The following is a 21,269-nucleotide window of genomic DNA, read 5'->3' on the forward strand; positions in this document are numbered from 1 at the left end:
AAACCCAGCTTAATTTTTCTATGTAAGTATCTGTAGAAAATACCAAAAGTTTGGGTCAAAGACTGCAGCAAACACCTACCTCATTGGCTCTTTTTATTATCTTGTCATCTATGTCTGTGATCCCCATCACCATGATAACTTCAATTCCAAAAAACCTAGTCATTATCCTTCGAATTATATCAAACCTAACATAGGAGCTGGAAGAGAAAAAAACATAACCTTTTAAACATGTAGTAATAAGAGTAAACTTAAACAAAAATAACCAACCACACCAACTGTCACAGGGACAACCAAAATACCCCAATACTTGCCATGAAAAACTCCTGAGTGCATGAAGTGCTCTTCCAAAACCAGTTATCACCTGCACAAAAGTCAAGCAAATTTCTCTTGAACTGGCCTACCCTCTTCTGGCATTAATGACACATTGCATCAAATTTTCTGAGCGTTTTCTTTTGTTGCATCTTTTTATTCAAGCACCGAACTGTGTCGGAAGGTCCATGTGAACCAGGAGACTCCCGCAAAGCAACCAGTACAGACAGATCAAATATTCTTGAAAAATATCCTTCAGGTTTTTTATATTCCAACAGGTTTTCAAAAGCCACAGGGAGGAAGAACAGGGAGAAACAGAACAGGTCAAATGAACTTTTCTTGGGGTTGAGTAACTACAGCTACCAGCCACTAAGAAACTATTTCATTCATACACCACTAATTTTTTCTGATAGCAAAAGGTGGGAGGCTCTGGGAGTTATTTTATTTTCACTCAAGAATAAATTTTCAAAATTAATCAGGCTCTTCACCACAAAACAGAGTATTAAATACTGATAGATTGACGTACCTACAAGATGTACAGGGCTGTAGCAGCCCCTTCTGCCACTCATACCTCTCCACTCATAGAATGGTTTGAGTTGGAAGGGACTTTAAAGATCATCTAGTTACAATCCCCCCTGCACAGGCAGGGACACCTTCCAGTGTCAGATTGCTCAAGGCCCCATCCAACCTGGCCTTGAACACTTCCAGGGATGGGGTTTCCACAACTTCCCTGGGCAGCCTGTTCCAGTGTCTCACCACCCTCACACCAAAGAATTTCTTCCTAATGTCCAAAATAAATGTCCCCTCTTCCAGTTTAAATCCATTCCCCCGTGTCCTCTCACTACATGTCCTTGCAAAAAGTCCCTCCCCAGCTTTCCTGTAGCCCCAGCAGATACTGGAAGACTGCTATGAGGTCTCCCTGGAGCCTTCTCTTCCCCAGGCTGAACAACTCTCTCAGCCTGTTGTCACAGGAGAGGTGCTCCAGCCCTTTTATCATCTTCATGGCCCTCCTCTGGACTTTCCCCACGAGATTCATGTCCTTCTTACGACAGGGGCTCCAGAATTGGACACAGCACTCCAGGTGGGGTCCCATGAGAACCGAGTGAAGGGGGAGAATCACCTCCCTTGACCTGCTGGTGATGCTTCTTTTGATAGACACAGTTTGACCAAGTAAAACCCAGGCTTTTTAGGTGAGATATTAGACAATGACTAAAGGATCTCTGTCTGTTCAGCAAGGTGATGAGAATCCTCCATCTGCACTAGCTTTGGAGGAAGGAGAGCCCAAAAGGACACTCATTGACCTACAGGTTCCCATTTCACCCACAGCACCGCACAAACTGCAACTGTGTGGCTGTCGGAGCAAAGAAGTTTAAGCAAATATTGGAACTGGGTTTGCATCCTCCTCCATAGTGGCAGGGACCAGGCAGCATTAAGGTTCAGATTTACGGATGTGTAATACCTTAATGAAAAAAAAAACAACTTTGTTGTTGTTGATCTGCCCTATGCCTGTGTAAAAATACACTTTTTGGAAAGTGGCACGTGCTGCCAGTGAGACAGCTTTTAATAAATACCAGCTCACTGGGAGTAATGTTCATCTAATATGGTGACATGATTCCTAAGGAGTATTAAATTGGTCTTTGGACCCCATTCAGAGGAACAATGCCAGCATCAATGCTTGATATCAAACAGCCCTGCAGTCTTAGTTCCCAGCGCAGAAACACATTTTGCACTGTTCCCTCTCCTCTGATCTTCTAACCAAATTAGTGGTTAATAGTGCAAGAGCCAGAGCAGATCTCCTGACCTCTCAAAGAGCAGGGTCCTTGCCACTTCAGGACTGAGAAGAAAAAACAGTCAGTATTCGGGGAGTAGCAGAGCAGGCTCAAGGGACTTAAATCTCCTCTTGCGCTTGGGTTTACTCCTATTCCAGAGCATTCAGCCAGGAACCTGGATGCCAACCAGGCTGCAGCTCACATCAGCACAATCAAGACCAGTTTCAGAACTTAGGGAAAAGATGGCATTATCTGCCAGCCTGATTTTTTTGTTTATACAGAATAAGCTTTAGATATTGTATCAAGGCATACAGAGCACCTGTTTTGAAGTCTGGAAGCACAACACACTAAAGAAAGTTAGATTACTTAGAGAAATAATGAATCTGTGTGTAGGGGAAGGAGGAAAGGAGAAAAATAATAACATCATTGTTTTCAAATTCTTCTCAAGGCTCTCAGGTTCTTTTCCTTTATAAGTTTCTGCATTATTACTTGCTGCATTTGTTGTCTCTGCCACTAATGTAACACAAAGGGAAAAAAGGAATTCTAATTGTAAGACAACACATGCAAGAGTGCAACAAAACTATGGTATTTTACAAGAGTAGCACTGTAGCAGCAGCCATCACTCCATTTGACTTCATGCTCTTTCCTAGTGCTTTTCCTGGCCTGTAGACTCCCCATCAGCAGCATGCCTTTCCAGTGTGCCTACAAATGTGCTCTACAGTTGGACCTAGCTACTGGGGGGGCTGGAAAAAAAAAAAAAAAAAAAAAAAAATTTAAATAGAAAAATCAAGAATGCTCCACCACCCTGAACAAATCAGCTGAGCAAGAGGACCAGAGACACTGGGAAGGAACAGAGAACTCCTCACATGCTGGATGGTTTAACAGATCAGAAAAGAGAAGACGTCTTCAGCCCAGGCACTGTGCTGCACAACAGCCCTACAGGAAACAACATGTGAAGGCACTAAAGAAGCAGCAGAAAGAGTATAACACAGCTACTTATCTGCATGATACACTGCTCCAAAGGCAATTATTTGTCGCTAACAATTCCTTTCTTAAATCAGCAACTGAAGAGGTCCAATCCAGGTAGTACAGATATATGGCAAACCTCCACATCAATAAAGCTTTAAATTGTTAGACATATGGATAAAGAGGTGGTAAGAGAACAGGCAGAGCAAGCAAGGCTTTCTTACTCTCTCTTTTAATTGAAAAAGCCCAAAGGCAGGAAAACAAGGAGATCCACCAACAAAAACAGACATTCAAAAGCCAGTGAGAGATGGAAGACCAAAAGGTAGAATTTTTTACCTTCATCAACATTCTACTCTAGATCCGCTATACCCCTTGGCATCTGGTCTAGCAAAAAGAAAACTGGCCAGAGTTGATGCAGGTGGTACAAGACACTCTATCCCACGGCCCCAGGTGCTGCAAGGAGACAATCCCACCTCTCCTTCCCCGCTACAACATTTGATTAGTGAAACATTATATTAAAAGAGCACCACACACACATCCAGAAAGGAAAAAGATACCAAAAGGAGCTGGACTTGCACTACAGATGCTGTTACCCCTCTTCCCCTTTGCTCCTTATTATACTAAATATGGCCTTTTGCTCAGCAGTCTCAAAAGTGTTTTCATCCATACACAGAATCAGGTTTTACAATGCGGATCAATTATCTCCTAGGGACAGGAGCACTTCTGCAACTCCCTCCCCTGCTACACCCCATCAGGGAAGACAGGCCTTACTGTACTCGAGAACCTAGACTCAATGATGGAGAAAACAAAAGTATTAGCATCTTTTTATACAGTTGCTCTCAAGCTATGATTTTAAATTGTAATTATTTGAAGGAAAACTGTAACATAGCCTGTATTAAAATCATTGCAGATTTAAATAACAAAAAAAGTGATGGCAATTTGTGCAACATTAAAGTTCGCCTGCAGGCACTAATTATTCGCAAAATAATTCAAGCTACCATTTTCTTACACCATCAGTCCAAAGGTAGGCTAGTTTTTCAGTAAAACGGAACTAAAACACTGGGGAAAAAGACACCACCACATACACACAATAGTACAACAGCTCGCCGAAAATACTTCTACATTATTGCCACTTCAAAACTTCAGTTTTGAAGAAAGAAGTGGCAGTTGTGCTACAACAGCTTATCACTGAGCAAAATACAAGTTTCTGAACTGAGACTGGAGCAGAAACTGTGAAATGTCCTACATTAAAAGGGAACTGCTCAAATAAACAGCATCTGATCTTCACACAGATGGCAATTACCCAAGAAACCCCTACTCTCCCAAGGAGCCCAGTGCATCTGGTTCTTTTAAGAACTAGGAGACGGACTCAAAAGCAGAGGAGCTGCTGCAGCTCCCCTCGGCTTCACAGGACCCTGCACGTCTTCTCAGCAGGTGTGTTGCCTTAAAACCGGCAGCAACCTTCTCCAGCGCTTTTAAAAGTATTTTGTCAAGATTACTTACAACAAAGCTCGCTTATTATTGCAATAATCCTAAAAATCTACAGAGAAAACACGGTGCTGTTTGGGTGGGGGTTTTTTTAATCACAGTAAGCCACGGTTACTATGCAAAGAGACCTTAAATCTCAGAAAGCTCAGGCAGCTTCAAGAGCAGATGCTTTTTCCGTTAACCTTAAAAGCATCTTTTTACTAGTCAGACCACCCTGAACAACTCCTCCTTGGTGCCGACGGCGTCTGAACTGAATTCGGGGCAGAACTCCCGTGTCACAGGGGCGAGGGGCTCTGCTCCAGGACCCCCGGCTACGCAAGAGGCCACGTTCTGCCGATACGAGTCGAGACAACTCACCTTGCCTAGCAAAAAAAGCACCTGTTCTTAATACCTTCCACCCCACTCCTCTGCCTCCGGCTGAGGGAGACGAGCTGCACCCAGAGCCCCCCTTCACGCTTCCCGAGGCCGAGAAAAGGGGGGAAAAAAACAACTTACAAGAGTTATTTTGCCCTTTGCACAGACCAACAGCCGGAGTGCAGCGGCTCTCAGCGGGTTCTGTCACCCGGACACAGGGTCTGTGTGCCACCCGGACACACGCTGCCGCCCACCGCGGGAGCCCGGGGGCTGCCCCTCACTCCCGCCACCGCGGGACCCCCCCCCCCCCCCCCGCCACGGGACAGGTCAGGACCACCCCCCGCCATCGGGGACGCGACTCACCAGGCGTGCCCGAGGTGTGCCTGGTCGTACACCGTCGGCCCGCAGCTGTACCTGCGGAGAGGGGAGGCAAACCGCACCCGTCATCCCCCGCCCGGCCGGCGGGAGAGGGCTGCTGCCCCCCGCCCCGCCAGCCCCGCGCCCGCCCCGCCGCAAGGCGCTACCAGGTCGCCACTCCTTCCGTGGCCAGGACGAGCGGCTCCTTGCTCCGGCTCCGGCTGTTGTACGCCACGATTCCGCTGTCCCGCCCCGCCGGCGGCACCCACTCCCGCCGCCCCGCCGCACCGCAGCACCGCCGCGCCGCCGCCTCCCCCGCACCGGGCCCGGGGAGCCCGCAGCACCGCCGCGCCGCCGCCGCAGCCCCGCGCAGCATGGCCACAGCTCCCGGCCGCGGGCGGGCGGGGAGCCGGCAGCTCCGCCTCTCCGCGGGGAGGGGAGCGGGCACAACCCTTCGCGCCTGTCGCCGCGACAGCCGCGCCGGCTGTGCCGGGAAACAGCAGGCGAGGGGGGTAGCTACAGCCGGAGCGGCAGGAAGAGGCGGGCCTTGCGGGAGGGAGCGGAGCGGGGCGGGGCGGGGCGGGGCGGGGCGGGGCGGGCCGCCCCCTCCTGCTGCGGGGCTGCGGGGTCAGCGGTGCGGGCTGCCCGGGCGATCCTCGGCGGGGCCCGCGGTGCCAGGTAAGCTGAGCAGCCCGCGGGTGCGGCCGGACAGCGCGTAGGTGGCCTCGGGCTTCGGCAGCGCCTGGTCTCTTCCTAACGAGGTTTTGAGTGGGGGGGTGTGGAGGAAATCGGTGATAGTTGAACCCTGCCGTGTTAAGTCAGTTCGGTCAAGTGCGGGGTGAGTCTGTTTGATGGTGCCGTTCAGGTCAGGGAACGGCCGGGAGCCTGTGAGATCCTGAAAGACAAACGCGGTGTGGCGTTCCCAAGCTGGATTTAATAAGAATGAAAAACCCAACAAAACAAAACAAACAACAACAAAACCCCAACACTTCTGCATTGACAGGTTGGACGAGGCTTTGAACAACCTGGCCTAAGGGGAGGTGTCCCTGTCTGTGCAAGGAGATGGTAACTACATGAGCTTTAAGGTCCCTTCCAACCCAAACCATTCTGTGATCCCCTCTACTCCCACGTACCTGTGTAAAGGTCCTACCTGACATCGACGCTTTCCAACATGACACAAGGTGCGCGTTAATCTGGTGATGGATTCCTTCCTTCCTTCCTTCCTTCCTTCCTTCCTTCCTTCCTTCCTTCCTTCCTTCCTTCCTTCCTTCCTTCCTTCCTTCCTTCCTTCCTTCCTTCCTTCCTTCCTTCCTTCCTTCCTTCCTTCCTTCCTTCCTTCCTTCCTTCCTTCCTTCCTTCCTTCCTTCCCACACCAAGGAAATAGGGTTTAACTGGCTGCAGTTGATTTACTCTGGAAATTCTGAGCTACTCAACTAGAGTCAATGAAAGTACAATGGAACAGACATAAGGCTGCCAAAAATCTTTTTTAACTAGCATCTTGTTTCCAAAAGTAACTATAAGAGGCTACCAAGGAAACAAGTGAGAACTCTGCATGCATATATAATATTTTCCCAGCTACCCCCCAGTTTCCAACCAGATTACATCCTCAGCTGAATGCTTTGGGGTTCCTCTCCCCCTCTCCCCTCCCCCCAGTTTTTTTAGCCTCCCTCAGTAGATTGCTCTACCATTAATTTTCCTGGCATCTGTGAACCCACACCAAATCCAGCTTTTGGCAAGGAGTACCACAGGTCTACTGCCATTTTTAGGAAGTGTCCTCTTGGCATGTATTCAAGTTGTAGCCGCTCTTGCTGTCATATGAGAAGAGAAAGTGAACCATCACTTCCAGCACGTGCTGTCTGCCCTGGTCCCCACTGTCTTCCTCTCTACGAGCCTCTACACGGGCTGTTTGGAGCATTTTCGGGTCTCCCAGAGCATTGTGTTACTCACCTGCTAAAGTATCTATCTTCTTGTCCTTTGGGAGGAAGGTAATGCTGAGTGATCCCAGCCTCTTTTGCCTGAACACTGCATGAAATAGGTCTGCCTGTGGTGAACTGCCTCACAGAACTCCTTGTATTGTTTCCTCTTCTGTCTGCCAGGGACAGGCTTGATATAGTTGTCTCTTATGTAATATGATCGTTTTAAATAATTGCTTTTACATAATAACAGATGTCCATCTACATCTTGCTTCATTTTAGAGAGTGTCAGGTACCAAGCCCTACCAGTGAAAAAAGTTTCCTTTTGTTCTTAGTATGCACTTTCCACAATATTTTTCCTTTAACAATCTTAACTTTTTGATCAAAGAGGAAACCTGTTTTTTGGACCTGCTAATTTGAGACTAGTAGGATGAAACTGAAGATACCATCCAATAACCTTTGTAATGTTTGCTTTTATCCTTCTCGGGAAGCTTCACAAACCAATTATTTCAGTTTCCATAGTGAGCTGGTTTTGATGTCTTTGCTGTTCAACATGCATCCTGTTAAGAGCTGTCATTAACTCTGTTGTCTGCTTTGTTCTGTACGGTGCCATGCACTTTGACAGAGTCCAAATCAATACTAAGTAACAATGAATGCTTTTTTTAGCCTTAATTCCAGGTTTAGCTATCATGGATGAAACTGCCAACAGATCAGAAGAATGCAGGAGTTTCTCCTTTCCCCTGTGGTTTCAGAAGACTTAGTGGCTCTGCTATCCAGACTGGCTGTTAGCCTTTATTTCAGAAACCTCTATGTCCTGCTACGAAACATTATTTTCTGAAGGTAGGAAAAGCCATAATTATTAAATGCCTGAAATAAACAGTACACATCGTTCACACTCCAGGTTTGTTTTAATGCAGTGGAATAAACTCAGTGGAATGACAGAAGCATTCTATACACACTGAAGTACTAAAAAAGTACAGTTTAAAATGAACAGCATTGCTAATTCTGATGGATTAGACCCATAAATACTGGCAGACATTCTCAGAAACAATCAGTCTATAGCTGTAAGCACACCTCTACCTTATGCCATCTACCTCCTTTCCCAATACCCTTCTTCCTGGCCTGGGACATGTGGAGTCAGACCATACTTGCCTACCAGAGAGCTAGAATAGTGGTAAAGGATTTTCTTCCTCCATCAGGAGGTTCACCTTTGCTTCCACCTGGAGTAAAAGATGCCTTCAGAGGTTGCCAGCAGCTAGAGCCAGGGCACACCTGATTGATACCAGGCCTGGGCTTGCTGTACTCCTGTTACTTCTGTGTTTTCTGCTGAGTAACTAGTATGAGATGCCATCTGCAGAGTGGTAGATCTCTTGGTCAAAATCCCACTGAGGTGTGTCTGTCTGAGCTGCAGGTAAAATGTTGTTTCAAGGGGACACCCGTGTATTTAATATTGTCAGGTCATCTCACATTCTTCTTAGGAGCTGTTAAGGATAAAACTTCCTTTTTTAAAAATAAAACCTGAAACTCTTAAGGTAAAGAAGTGAGTCCTGAATGCCTGAGAATGGCTTTATATATTTTCTGGGGTGGGCAGGAAGGATCTCTGGGGGGTTCTAGCTCACATGGCTCCTCACGTATTTTCCAGTTTCCACTCCCAGGTATTCAGATCAGGACTACTGACAAGATTTGTCCCCAAGAGGTAAGATCAGTAGGAAAATCCCGTAGTATGTTCTTATCACAAGTAAATAAAAAATAAGCTAAAAAATTGTTTTTTCTTTCTGTTTATTATTAGGAGATATATGCTTTGTAAGGTTTTACAGTTTTCCCTCTATTGATAAAGGTGCTGCATTTTTCTTCCAAAAAACTAAACCACACTGTGTTTGACAAAGGAGAAAGATGGCATTTGTTGTGTTATGAAAAGCACGTTTCCAGTATCTGTGGCCTTTCTTGTCAGATTCTAGCTCAGGAACCTGGCAAGGAAGCTGACCCTGAGAAATTAAGGGGGGAAAAGGTTGTAAAGACAAACTATAAACCAAAACCCAAGATGAGCTAAATCCACTGCAGTGGACTGAGTGTCTCTTGGAGCTCTGTAGTAGTCTGTAATGACAGAAACATTTTGACTTAGCATTTATAGTACTTCTATTTTAACAAAACATGGGTATCAGTTTGTCTAAGACTAATTTAATTTTAAAAGGACAGTAACAATTGTCTTGATACAAACGCTTGACTCAGAAATACTGTAAATGTTCAGTGTCCATTCCCCCAAATATTCACAAATAGTATATTTTACAGAAGAAAAATAATCTTGAGATACCTATTCCAAAAGAGTGTCTCTGGAGAAATGAAATAAAACTGCAAAAGAAATGTAATGGGTGGACATAAAAATCAAAATAAACTTGTGTGTTCTTCTCACAAGCCTAGTAGGCCGAACCTTGAGTTTTTAACAGCATCTACTATTGTCCAGACAGTCTACCTGTCAGCTGCTCTAACCAATGCTGACAGTTTTCCATCAGAAGTGTTTGGGTCCTGTGCCACAGTTTAGAGAAACAAGCCTGAGGGTTGGTGTGAATTCAGCAACGGGTTGGTTTGGTGTCTTTGTCAGTGGTTTCCAACTGTTGAGGCACATTTCTCTTGTACTCACTGTGGAAATGTGGAGCCCATGGAATAAGCTCCCCTTGATCTGTGCTGACTCTGTGCTGAGACAACTCAGACATACTTCTGCCTTGGCCTTGTACCGCAATGCACGATTTCTGGTTCCAGTCAGGATCTTCCACTCACCTGTAATGCCAGTGTTGTTTAAGCTCACTAGGTGCAGCAGCCAGAAAACTCTTGGGAAAAGAGGCAGTGAGTGCAACAGTCAGGGCAAGCAGAAGACAAGATGAGGAGATGTGACTTAACAAACAAACAAAAAACAAAACCAACAAAAAAACACCACCACAAAAAAAAAAAAAGTTTAGAAGGGCAGGCCTACATTAAGTAGATGTTTGGGGAGTTTGTGAAATGCTTGAGCCTTTGTTGAGAAGGAGAAAAAGGACCAACTCAGCTATATTTGTTTTCCAGATTCTAGCATCCATTAATCCCACATAATTTGCTGACATGAATAGGTATTTTTGACCCAAATATCTGTAAGTGGTGTAAGCTTTCCAGTGCACAGGCAATGTATATTGCTTGGAAGTGTGAAGTAGGATTTATCTGCTGGTCTTCATGCTTACAAACCTCAGGTCTGTTCATCTTGCATGTTAGCCTTTTGCAGTTTTGTTTCAAAACCTTCAAGTATAACAGACTTGTAAAATTCTCTTATCACCACCCAGATAAGTATGAATTTAGCCTCATCAAGAATTAACTGACAAGGAAAAAAACCCCATATGTAACTGTAAAAGAGAGGGATTAAGCTATTAAATGGTGAAAAACAGCAATTACTAGAAGGAATAACTCATCTGATTTGTCTATACCTATATAGGGACTAATGATCAGAAGATACTGTATTTTCTAATAAATAGAGACACAGCTGTATTAATTAAATAGTATTTCATATATCAATGGCAACTAAGGCAGAGTAAGAGAACAGAGGCAGACAGAATTCCTTATACCAGCTATCCTCATACATTCAATGTCTGCATTTGTGGAACGTATTTGGAGGTTGGGGATTTTATGTTCCTCATATTAAGAATTCTGAACTTTATGCTGATGAGATGGAGTAACCATAATGACCAGACTAGCCATAATTACTGGAATATTTAAATGTTATATGATGCATATGTTTTATAATATTATATATACATTATATATATGTTACACAGTAGTTGCCTGAGTTGTTGATCTGGTTATATGTTCCCTTGTTTCCCACTGCTTCAAGTTTAGATCTTTAGTAACAGCCTCAAGAAACATTTGAAAAAAAACATAGAGATTTGGGGTTCTAAACAAAAAGATTTATTGTAATCAGAGCAAAGGGGCTTGGAAGCAGGAGTTAGAGACTTTATCCTCCAACAAAGTATAGAAAATAGGGAAGAAAACTAAGCCCACAAATCTCTTCCTTCTCTGACTCATGACAATCATTCCCTACACTTCTACTTGTGAAGTGCTCCACCAGAGTAATAAACAGGCCCCTAATTCAAAAGAACAACCGAAACCTCATTCAGAATCTCCCATCTCTCACCTACTGCAGTTCAGAGGCAAGAGGTCAAAATAAAACAAAGCAGAGGAAGAGGAGGGAAAGAAACAGAGATGACCAATGCGTGTCAGCTCCACATGTCCCAGAACTTTTCAACCTAGAGATGTATATTTCTACCTGATGTCCACACATGCCCTGCCCCAGCTTCCTAAAAAGATGGCTAACACACTGCTGAACCTAAAAGGGATGGTGCAGAGAATAGGTATTTCTGCATCAGGTAGATTTGACTACAGCAGTACACCGAGAATCATTTTTGGGAACTGTGAAAGGGGACCTTCCAAGTGTGTACCAAATAAATTCTCAGGTGAGCTCAGTCCCATCCTTTTTGTAGGATTTGTGCAAAGTCCAACGATTGGAGGTTTTTTCTGTCACTTTTCTGGCAACATATGAAAGGCTAACATAGGAAGATGGCATTTTAAAGAGGCAGGTGATACCAGGCGGTCTGTCCTCAGTGCATACAAGCCTAATCAATATTTTTGAGCAAATTAAGGAAGCCTAGCAGGCCACAAGTGCACTTGAAAGTTGTACTTACCCATTTCTTTTTGTTGTTCATAAGGAGAAGGGACAGAAAATCTTGTTTAGTAAATTAGCAGGTCCTTTTACTATTTCTTATTTGTATGTGTAATTACTACTGTGTCTAGAATGGTGGTGAACTTTTTTGCAAGAATTACTTTTCTTGGAACTAATTTGAATTCTTTTAAGATGTCTTGCCTCGACTAAGTTATAATTATTGGCTTAGGTTCTTAGACTAGCCAGGGGACTGCTAACGACCTTTAATTGCTGACACTGGCTCAGCTTCTTCAAGGCAGTGGTGAAACAGGCTGTATCTACCAAGGTGGTGCCAGTGATTTAAAATAGGTGTTCCCAGGCTACTGCCACCATTACAAAACTCCTCCTCAATGCCACCGTCAACCAGAGCACACAGGTCCAGAAACACTGCCTTGGAGCACTGCCTAGAAGCTATGGTCCTAATCATCATTTACATACTGAAGATCTCGGGTTTTTGAGGTTTTACATCAGCAAGTACAGCAACCCACGGGAACAGAAAATAAGGGGAAGAATCAAAGGTACCTTCAGAAAACGAGCAACTGCCCCCTGAAATTTGCGCGGGGAGGAGGGAAGCAGGGTCAGATCAAAATGGGCTTAGTCTGTGCAATGGAAGATCGGCTCTCCTCCTCCGAAGAATTTCCATGCCGAACTCCCGCTGCAGGGATCGGTAAAGAGCTGCTTGCGGTCCCCTGAAAACCCTGCTCCGGGCGTTCAGGCACCGAGCTGGTGACAGCAGCAGAAATACTTAAATGGGGTTTAAGATGCTGAGGTCCTTCGTCAAGAGTGTCCCGAGAAGCACAACTCCAGTGCCTCAACCACAACGACTGCACCGGCGAGAGTGAGCACTCGGAAGCGATGACTCAGTCTCCCCGAACCCAGGGGATTGCCAGAAAGCGCGCCTTGTTTCGCTTCTCCGCAGGCGGGGCAGGTCTTCCAGCCCCGTCTTCCCCGCTCCTCTCTACCCGACACCGCCGCTCCCGCCGGGACCGGCATCCAGAGCCTTCCCGAGAGGAAACGTCCGGCTCAGGCCAACGTCTCGCCCCGACGAGCGACGAGACAAAGCCCTCGCCGCCCCTGACACAGCCCCTGCCCGCCGGGCCGCCCCGCAGCGCTGCCCGCAGCCCCGTCCCGCCCCCCGAGGGCAGCGCGGCGGCGCCGCAGCCCCGCCCGCCGAGGGAGGAGCGGGGCGGGAGGGGAGGGGAGGCCTTCCCGGCCGTGCCACCGCCCCCCGCCCCGCCGCGGGAAGGGGGCAAGGGTGGGTGGGGCAGCCGCGGGGGCCGGGGGCAGCCCGGGGCAGGCGGGGGGCTTGTTGCCGCGGGCAGCTTACGCGTGAGAGCGGCGGCTCCGGGAAGCAAAGGCGGGCTGCCCCCGGCGAGCGCCAGCCGCAGGAACGGGGGCCGGCGGCGGGGTCCGTCCTGACGGACCACCCTGGCAGGGAGAAGCGGAGCGGCGGGCGCTGCGGGGGCAGCCCGCAGCCGGGGTACGCGGCAACACCCCCGCAACGCGGCCCCAAACACCCCCCGGGGGGGGGGGGGGGCTCCCCGCGAACCCGCCCCCGCGAACCCGCCCCCGCGCGGGGCAAGGGGTGAGAGCGCGAGCCCGCCCGGGGGCCGCCGGGAAATGTAGTCCTCTCCGGCCCCTTAACAGGCGGCTCCATTTTCTCTCCGCGCTGCTCGGGAGTGCGCATGCGCCTGCCCGCCCTCCCCGCTCCCCCCCCTCCAGCCCGCGCGTTACCGCCCCCTCCGCCGCGGCCGGTATCCCGGGCAGCGTTGTCACCGCAACGCCCGCCCTCCCGGTGGCGATTGGCCGCGCGGGCCGCGGGGCGGGCCGCGAGGGGAGCGGTGAGTGGCTGGAGCGGGTGTCGCCCGCCGCGGGAGGGGATGATCGATGCGGCTGCCTGCTGAGGCGGCAGGCGGGAGGTAGCGTTTCTCCTCAGCGTCCGGCGCCGCGCCGGGCACGGCAGCCCTGCCCCCCGGAGCGGGGCGGCGGCGGCGCCGGCACCGCCGGGCCGTTGCAGGGCCCCCCCCCCCCTCCACCGTCTCCCTGTCTCCTTCAGGGGAAGCCCGGGGAGCTGCTCCTCGCTGGGGTGAGCGCGGCCTCCGCCAGCAGCTCGCAGAAGGGGAGAGACTCCTCCAAAGTCCGTGCCCTGCCGCAAAAGCACCCAACTTCCCCCCCCCGCCCGCCAGGCCGGGCAGCCGCCGGCCCCCGCACCCTCCCCGCGGGCCGCTCTCCTCACAACTTCTCTGGCCGCAGCCAGCCGCCCACCCCCCTCGCTCACCCCGCGCCCCCGCTGCCTTCCCCTCCCCGAACGTGAGTAAGGGGAGGAGGGACGATGAATATGCAGAGGAGCGCTCGCCCCGCCGCGGTTCCGGGAGGGGGAGGGGGAGCGAGGGAGTGTGTGTGCGCGGTGAGTGTGCCCGTGTGTGTGTGTGTGTACACAGCGCGGGGAGGGGTGCGCATGCGCCCTCCGTGGCGGGGCTGAATGTTTCCCAAGTGTTTGAAACTGGTATTTGGGTTTTCCACGTTGGATCAAGTGCGGCGTATAGGAGCGAGGAAGGCTGCGCTGATACCACCGGGGAGCGGCGGCGGCGGTGAGGAGAGAGCGGGGAAGGCAGGGGGGAGCGGAGGAGAAGCGGAGCAGAGCGGCGCTGGCGCATGCAGAGGGGCTGCCGCTGCTTCTGACAGACACTTTGCGGAGCACATTTTGTTTCCAGATTGTTTCGGAGGAGCTGGTTTAAGCCCCCCTCCTTTCTCCTCCTCCTTTCCCCCCCCCCCCCCCCCCGCCTCCCCTTCACACACACACACACACAAATCCCTCTGATTGTTCCTACCACCTCCTTCGTGAATTACCCACAACGACAGCCATTCAATCAGCTGCTGCTGGCTGTAGGGGACTAGCGGAGGGTGTGTGTGTGTGTGTGTCTCTCTCTCTCTCCCTCTGTTTCACACAAGAGGAGTCAGATGTAGCTTCTCCCGGTTTTTTGGGGGTGCTACAGAGAGAGGTGGGCAGGGAGTGAGCCGTTCATCGGGGTTACCGTCTTTGGAGGGAGCAGCACTTGCTCTTCACACAGGCAGGGAGAGAGAGGTGTGGGGAAGGATATTTTTTTTTTTTTTTTTCTCTGCCGGATGAAAATGTTGAGTCCTGCAAACGGAGACCAGCTTCATCTAGTGAACTATGTGGAGGATTATCTGGACTCCATCGAGTCTATGCCCTTCGATCTGCAGCGAAATGTCTCCTTGATGAGGGAAATTGACGCCAAATATCAAGGTAAGTGCTTTCTATATACGTGTGTGTGCGGCTGTGTGTATGGTATGGGGCTCGGGGGGGAGGGTGTCTTTCCCTTTCTTTTCTTCAGAGCTGAGCCTCGGCTCCGTTTGCCCCTCTGCACCCCACAGGGATGGTAGTTTTATTTTTGGGAGGTGAGAGGAGGGAGAAAGCCGGGAGGAGAGAGAGGGGCTGATCTGCAGCGTTAGCTCTTGTCATGGGGCGGAACAAAAGGTCTCCAGCTTCTCTTATTAAGCAAGGACTCTGTTTTTCTGTGTAAATTGCTGGCCAAGAAGGCGGGGGCAGGGAAGTGGGGTGTGCGGTGCACAAAGGGGGGCCGTCTTCGGCCGTGGGGCTGAGGTGGAAGGGTTTGGGGGTACGGAAGAAAGTGCTGGATGGACAGAGAGGGAGAGATTACAGCACAACATTTAGGAATGTACAGTATTCATTATGGCTGTAGTAGGGGAGAGAGGCAGCTAGTGAGGGAGGGAGGGAAGGAAGGAGGGAGGAGAGGGGGGTTCGGCGAGAGTGGGGGGCAGGGTGTGCTTTCTTCGCTCCCTCTTCGCCGGGTTCCGTTTTCGCCCCGTAAAACAGCCCCGCTCCGTGGGGCGGGGGAGACGGGACTGGCGTGTGGGGTGTGCGGGGGGGAGGGTGTGCGATACGGTCGGGTTTACGGATGTGCTGAAGTGCCCCCTCCCTCCTCCTCCTCCCCTCCCCTCCCCGTGCTGCCGGCGCTCCGGGGCACGCTGTCCCCGTACCTCCCGGGCGGAGGGACGGGCAGGCCAGTTTGTGCGGGGCTCGGGGCAGCTTTGTCACTTGCTTGCTGGTGTCCGTTCGGGGAGGGGAGGGGGGAGGGGAGGGCTTTATTCAGTGCCGCCGGCAGCGGTGACAGCCGGGGGGCCGTGCGCGGAGGACCCCCTCGCCTTCGGCGTGCGCGCAGCCCCGCTCCCCCCGTGCATGTGGCCTTAAGGGGGCGGTGCGCAGAGAGAGCCCTGGGTCGTTCCCCTAGCCCCTCGCCGGGCAGCCCGCCAGGGAGCCCGCCGGCTCCTGGGAGAAGGGACCAGGGAAAACTTCCCCGGGCGGCCGTGGGGGCCGCGGGGAGGGGAGGGCGGGCGGGGAGGCCGGCAGGCAGGCCGGCACCGACACCGCGGGCACCGGGCGCCTCCGCGCTGTGCTGGGGAATCGGCGTCGTTGCGGCTTTTATCAACGCCCCTCGTTAGCATATCGCGGCTCGCCCCGCCCCCGGCGGAGCTGATAGGAGGGGAGCCTCCCCGGGGGCCGGCCACGGCCCCGCCTCCTGCCTCCGATTGGTCCTGGGGCCGGGCAGTTCCGCCTTGCGCCCCGCCCCCTTCGTGACGTCTAGAGAAGCAACTTTTCCGTGGGGTTGATTTGAATACCTCGGCCTGCCCCGGCCCGCGGGCTCTGATTGGCTGAGGCGGCGGTGGCGGGGCGGGGCCACCCTGGGCGTCCGGCGCGTGCGCGGGGCGGGGCCGCTGGCGGGGGGCGGGGCCGGCTCGCTCCGCCCGGCGCCGCTGGCGGGGGGCGCCTCCTCACGGCTGCCCGTGGTAATGACGTGGGGCGCCCCCGGGGCTTTCCGGTGCCGAGTGGGGACAGCGGGGCGGGCTGCGCCCCCTGCCGGCTCCCGGAGGGCGGGCGGGCCGCCCCCTGGCCGCTCCCCGCTTCCGCCGCCTCCCCCCGTTACGCCGCGCACCGGGGGAGCCCGACGCCGGTTTCCTGCCGGAGAACAATAGCGGCGCCGTCACTTCCGGGGCGCGGCCTCCGCGCCGGTTGCGGGGAGGGGGCGGCCCCTGGGGCCCGGCGGGAGGAGGAGGCCGCCGCCCGGTTGGGCGCAGGGGGCGGGGGGGGCGCCAGGAACCTGCCGTCAGGGCCGTTACGGCGCCTCGCGCCCCTCCTCCCCCGGCACGCGCGCTGCGGGGCCGCAGAGGGGCCTTGCCCGCGCGGGGTGCGGGGGCGCAGCCGTCGCGCGGTGTCCCGGCCCCCGGGCGGGCTGCGGGGTCTCCGGAGAATAAAGCTCTCGCAGCACGCGGCGCCCTTTCTGGTGGTTGTTGCTGCTTTTGGTTTCCCGCGGCCGCGCGCGCGGCGCTGGCGGTGCCGGGGCTGCGGTTGCGTAACGCGGGTCACCGCAAACGCCGCTGCCCGGCCCTGGCGTCGCAGCGCGGCGGGGCAGCCGCGGCAGCAGCGCCCGGCGCTCAGCGCTGGCCGCCCCCCCCCGCCCCCGCCGGAGCAGCCCGGTGCCCGCACCGGCGCGGGGCAGCCCCGCCCGTCGGCCGGCGTGCGTGTGGAGCCGCGCATCGCCCCGCACCGCGTCTCACGCGCTGCACGTGGAGGCGCTCAGCGGGGCCGGGCAGAAGCCGAGATCCCCGCAGCCAGCTGCCCCTCCTGCGTGACAGACGAGCGGCCTCAGGAGGCGGTGCGGTGCTGTAGGGTCCGTGTGTGTGCGTGTGTGTGCGCGCGGTGCTCGCGCCGAAGTTTTCGGGCGTCAGGTCCCTGCCGCTTTGGTGGCATCGAGAGAGTGTTCTTCACGCAAGATGCCTGCAAACCAGCCGGAGAACTGGTGGCGTCTGTCAAGTGCCAGAAGTTAGAGCATAAAACTTCTGCATGTCAGCCACCGAACACAAGGAACGCCGGATTTTTAGTCTTTCTGAATCCCTGATCTTCTGTACAGTTGTGGGTTTTGGGGCAGGGGTTTTGGTGAGGATTTTTTGTGTGGGGGTTGTTGTGGGTTTTTTAGATAGTAGGAAAAAAAAAGAAAAGGCATTTGCTTGAGATAGTTAATAACATTGAAATACCAATTTTGGTCAGATAGGTGATACTGCAGGAGCTGCTGGCAGGTCATGCTTATCCTGATGTGAGAAACATGGGCTGCAGCTCTGAAAGCTGAAGTAAAACTTGCAGAAAATGTCTGTGTCTTCAGAAGAAATTTGGAATGCGTGCGTTCAAAGCCAAGGCAAAACCTAAATCACTGGGTAATTATTAGTTGTGTATGTAAATTGTCGTTACCACGTTCTCTTCCTTTAAGAAAAAAAAAAAAAAAAAGTAGGTTCATGCTTGTGAAATTCAGACACAGTTTTGCTAATACTATTTGCATGTATACGAGATCCTGGTTTCCATTAGGTGAACTGAAGTGAGATTTTATATCTCAGTATATTTTGTTTCTCTAAAACAGTCTGTTCTAACCTGTGAGACAGGGAAAAATCAGAGAAGAAAGGAGATAGAAGAAAAACATTCTGCATGTTTTTGAGGACTTAGTGCTGAGTGTTCTGTACATTTGAGTTGATTTGAGTATCAAAGGGAAAGTCAAAAGCATCTGCTCAAAATAGGTCTCTAGAACTAGTCTTGAAACTTTAAACACACTTGTGTAGTGTTCTTTTGTATATACTGTTGGAACAATTCTGCAGTTCGAGAGTGTTAGCATTTTAAATTGGAAGGTCTAGCTGCTCCAATTGTTACATATTGTCTTTAATGTTCTAACTTTTTAATCTCCTTCTCTCCAGTAAATATTTAATGAAGATTAGATTTCTCTGTTTTAAAAAGTAAGCAACAGGTTTTTTACATAAACTGTAGGGAGGAAATAATCTAGACGTCTTGGATATTGTAATCCTAATTCTGTAGTACTAGAGATTTAAGTGGCCTCACATTCTCAGCTAAAATAACTCAGCAGTATCAGGTGAAACTTGCCATAGCTGGGGACCCAGTCCCATGTATTTGGAGTTCTTCTACATCAGCTGTCAAATAGGTGAGTGATTATTAAGTAACTCAGCATCTGATTTCTGCACTGGTTTTTGCTTTCTTTCTCTCCCACTCTCAGTCATTCACTAAAAATATTCATGTTGATATACAGAAAATGTCCGTGCAAACAATCTATTAAATTGGCCTTCGGATTTTACAATTAATTTTGGAACTTTAAATGGTATTTGTTTAGTTAGTTCTTTTGAATTACTGATACATTGAAAGGTGAGAATTGTTAACAGATGTGAAATGATATTTAGTCCTTTTTTTTTTTCTAAGTCAGCATTTGCTTTCTGTTCCTGTGGGACTGAACTGTAACAAAAGTATTCTGCTGGAGCCATGAGCCCCTTGTCACATACCAGCTCCAGGGACTCTGCCCAGCTTTGTGCATCACAGAAAGGCGTTGCTGGGTGGAAGGAAAAACATGGGTACGCTTTGTTTTGCCATTCCCCTTGTTGAAAATATTTACAGTTTTTATTCCTACCTTGCAGAGATTCTGAAGGACTTGGATGATTACTATGAAAAATTTAAACGAGAGACAGATGCTGTGCAGAAGAGAAGAATGTTGCACTGCATACAGAGAGCTTTGATTCGGAGTCAGGAACTGGGCGATGAGAAGATCCAAATCGTCAGTCAGATGGTGGAGCTTGTTGAGAACAGAACCAGGCAAGTGGACAGCCACATGGAACTGTTTGAGACTTGCCAAGAGACTAACGATACCACTGGAAACAGTGGGAAAGCCAGCCAAGATAAGTCAAAGAATGAGACAATCGCACAGGCTGAAAAGCCCAACAATAAGAGGTCGAGGCGGCAACGGAACAACGAGAATCGAGAAAATGCTTCAAATAACCATGATCACGATGACATCACCTCAGGAACTCCAAAGGAGAAGAAAGCAAAAACGTCCAAGAAGAAGAAACGATCCAAGGCTAAAGCAGAGAGGGAAGCTTCTCCACCAGACCTTCCTATTGACCCTAATGAGCCAACATACTGCTTGTGCAACCAGGTCTCCTATGGAGAAATGATAGGATGCGATAACGATGAGTGCCCCATTGAGTGGTTTCACTTTTCCTGCGTGGGACTCAATCACAAACCGAAGGGCAAATGGTACTGCCCCAAATGTAGAGGAGAAAATGAGAAAACTATGGACAAGGCATTGGAGAAGTCTAAAAAAGAAAGGGCCTACAACAGGTAGTTTGCAGACTTTTCCTAGTGAAGAAAAACAAAACCACCAAACCAGTGTATTTATTGTCAGTGTCACCTTTGTTGAGGTGAAAGGATTGTAAAATGTATATTTTTAAAGGAGGTTTAAAACTGAACCATTCCTGTTATAGGGACGGCAATAAGCAATTTTGTTTTTCATTTGGTAAACTGTAACAAGACTGTGGTCTGTGGACCAATGTATTCCAAAATTAAAGTTATAAGAGTTTAAACTGAATATTCAGGTGCGTCTTAAAAGATAAATTAATACTTTTTTTTTTTTTCACTTTTTTTTTTTCAGTGCTGGTAGCACTCTACCCATTAAAATTTTGATGATAAATATCTCTGAAATGTAATTTCGTTTTCTTTCTTGAAGAATGTTATTTACCTTTTGAACAAAATTGTTAAATAGTTTAGCCATTTGGTTGTATCTGAATAAAGCTGCAATACATTACAAATGTAATTTCTTTCCATCATAAGCAGTGCAAGAGCAAACAAAAGAAGGGTAAAAATTTGGTTCCTGCTACAAAGTGTCAGTATAACAGTTCAATAGCAAATGTTTAAATAGGCTTAGAGGATTATTTTTTAAAAAGAAAAAGTTAATGGTTAAATTTTACACAACAAATATTTTATATGCTGGCCAAGTACCACAAGGGCCATTTTAAAATGATTGAATATGTTTTATATTTAACCAGGAAGTGGTTTAGTAATGAGACTTAACATAAATGAAGCTTTATACTGTCACAGATAGTAGTGTAGCAATCTTTAATTTCTTTAAGTTGTATAAATGTACATTTTAAAGTGGAGTTGCACTTACTGTATTATACTTGGAAATGCAGCCAAATGCCATTGTGTAACCAATGTGCATTTCCTGCTGTATGTATGAAAACTGTACAGCTGTGATATTAAGAAATAAATGAAAGAACTTTGACAGTTTGCTTCTTTAGCAATCATGTTTAATGACCATTCCTATAGCTTATTTAAAAAATTGTCTTTAACCTCAGCAGCTCCAGCAAGCTGCTGCTAGCATGCCTGAAACTGTTGTAGTGGTAACCAAATTACAGTTCTGACAGTGAATCTTCACAGAATTTATGGCCAGCAAGATCACAGGAGAGCCAAAATAGCATTTAACTTTCCATTCAACTCAACTCTTTCTGTGCTTGCTGTCCCTCCCACACCAG

At 49.8% G+C, this 21,269-nt stretch overlaps 2 protein-coding genes across 5 annotated transcripts in view; one reads left to right on the forward strand and one right to left on the reverse strand.

Moving 5' to 3' along the window:
* Positions 1-5,735, reverse strand: part of CARS2 (cysteinyl-tRNA synthetase 2, mitochondrial) — a 40,833-nt gene extending 35,098 nt beyond the window's left edge. For both annotated transcript variants that reach the window (XM_051610738.1, XM_051610748.1), the window contains exons 1-3: positions 5,411-5,735; positions 5,250-5,300; positions 80-197 (exon numbers count right to left, since the gene is read on the reverse strand). In XM_051610738.1, coding sequence (XP_051466698.1) covers positions 80-197; positions 5,250-5,300; positions 5,411-5,619 — 378 coding nt within the window. In that variant the 5' untranslated portion in view covers positions 5,620-5,735. The remainder of the gene's footprint in view (positions 1-79; positions 198-5,249; positions 5,301-5,410) is intronic.
* An 8,356-nt stretch (positions 5,736-14,091) lies between these two features.
* On the forward strand, positions 14,092-21,038 carry ING1 (inhibitor of growth family member 1). 3 transcript variants are annotated; one of them, XM_051610774.1, is made up of 2 exons: positions 14,092-15,141; positions 19,380-21,038. In XM_051610774.1, the coding sequence occupies exons 1-2, from the start codon at positions 15,000-15,002 to the stop codon at positions 20,081-20,083; spliced, it is 846 nt and encodes a 281-aa protein (XP_051466734.1). In that variant the 5' UTR covers positions 14,092-14,999; the 3' UTR covers positions 20,084-21,038. The 3 variants fall into 3 exon arrangements, with proteins under 3 accessions (XP_051466734.1, XP_051466739.1, XP_051466749.1); XM_051610779.1 differs by lacking the exon at positions 14,092-15,141 and adding an exon at positions 17,469-18,125; XM_051610789.1 differs by lacking the exon at positions 14,092-15,141 and adding an exon at positions 18,132-18,895.
* The last annotated feature ends 231 nt before the right edge of the window (positions 21,039-21,269 follow it).

This window comes from Apus apus, chromosome 1, assembly GCF_020740795.1.
Source record: "Apus apus isolate bApuApu2 chromosome 1, bApuApu2.pri.cur, whole genome shotgun sequence".
Taxonomy (NCBI): Eukaryota; Metazoa; Chordata; class Aves; order Apodiformes; family Apodidae; genus Apus; species Apus apus.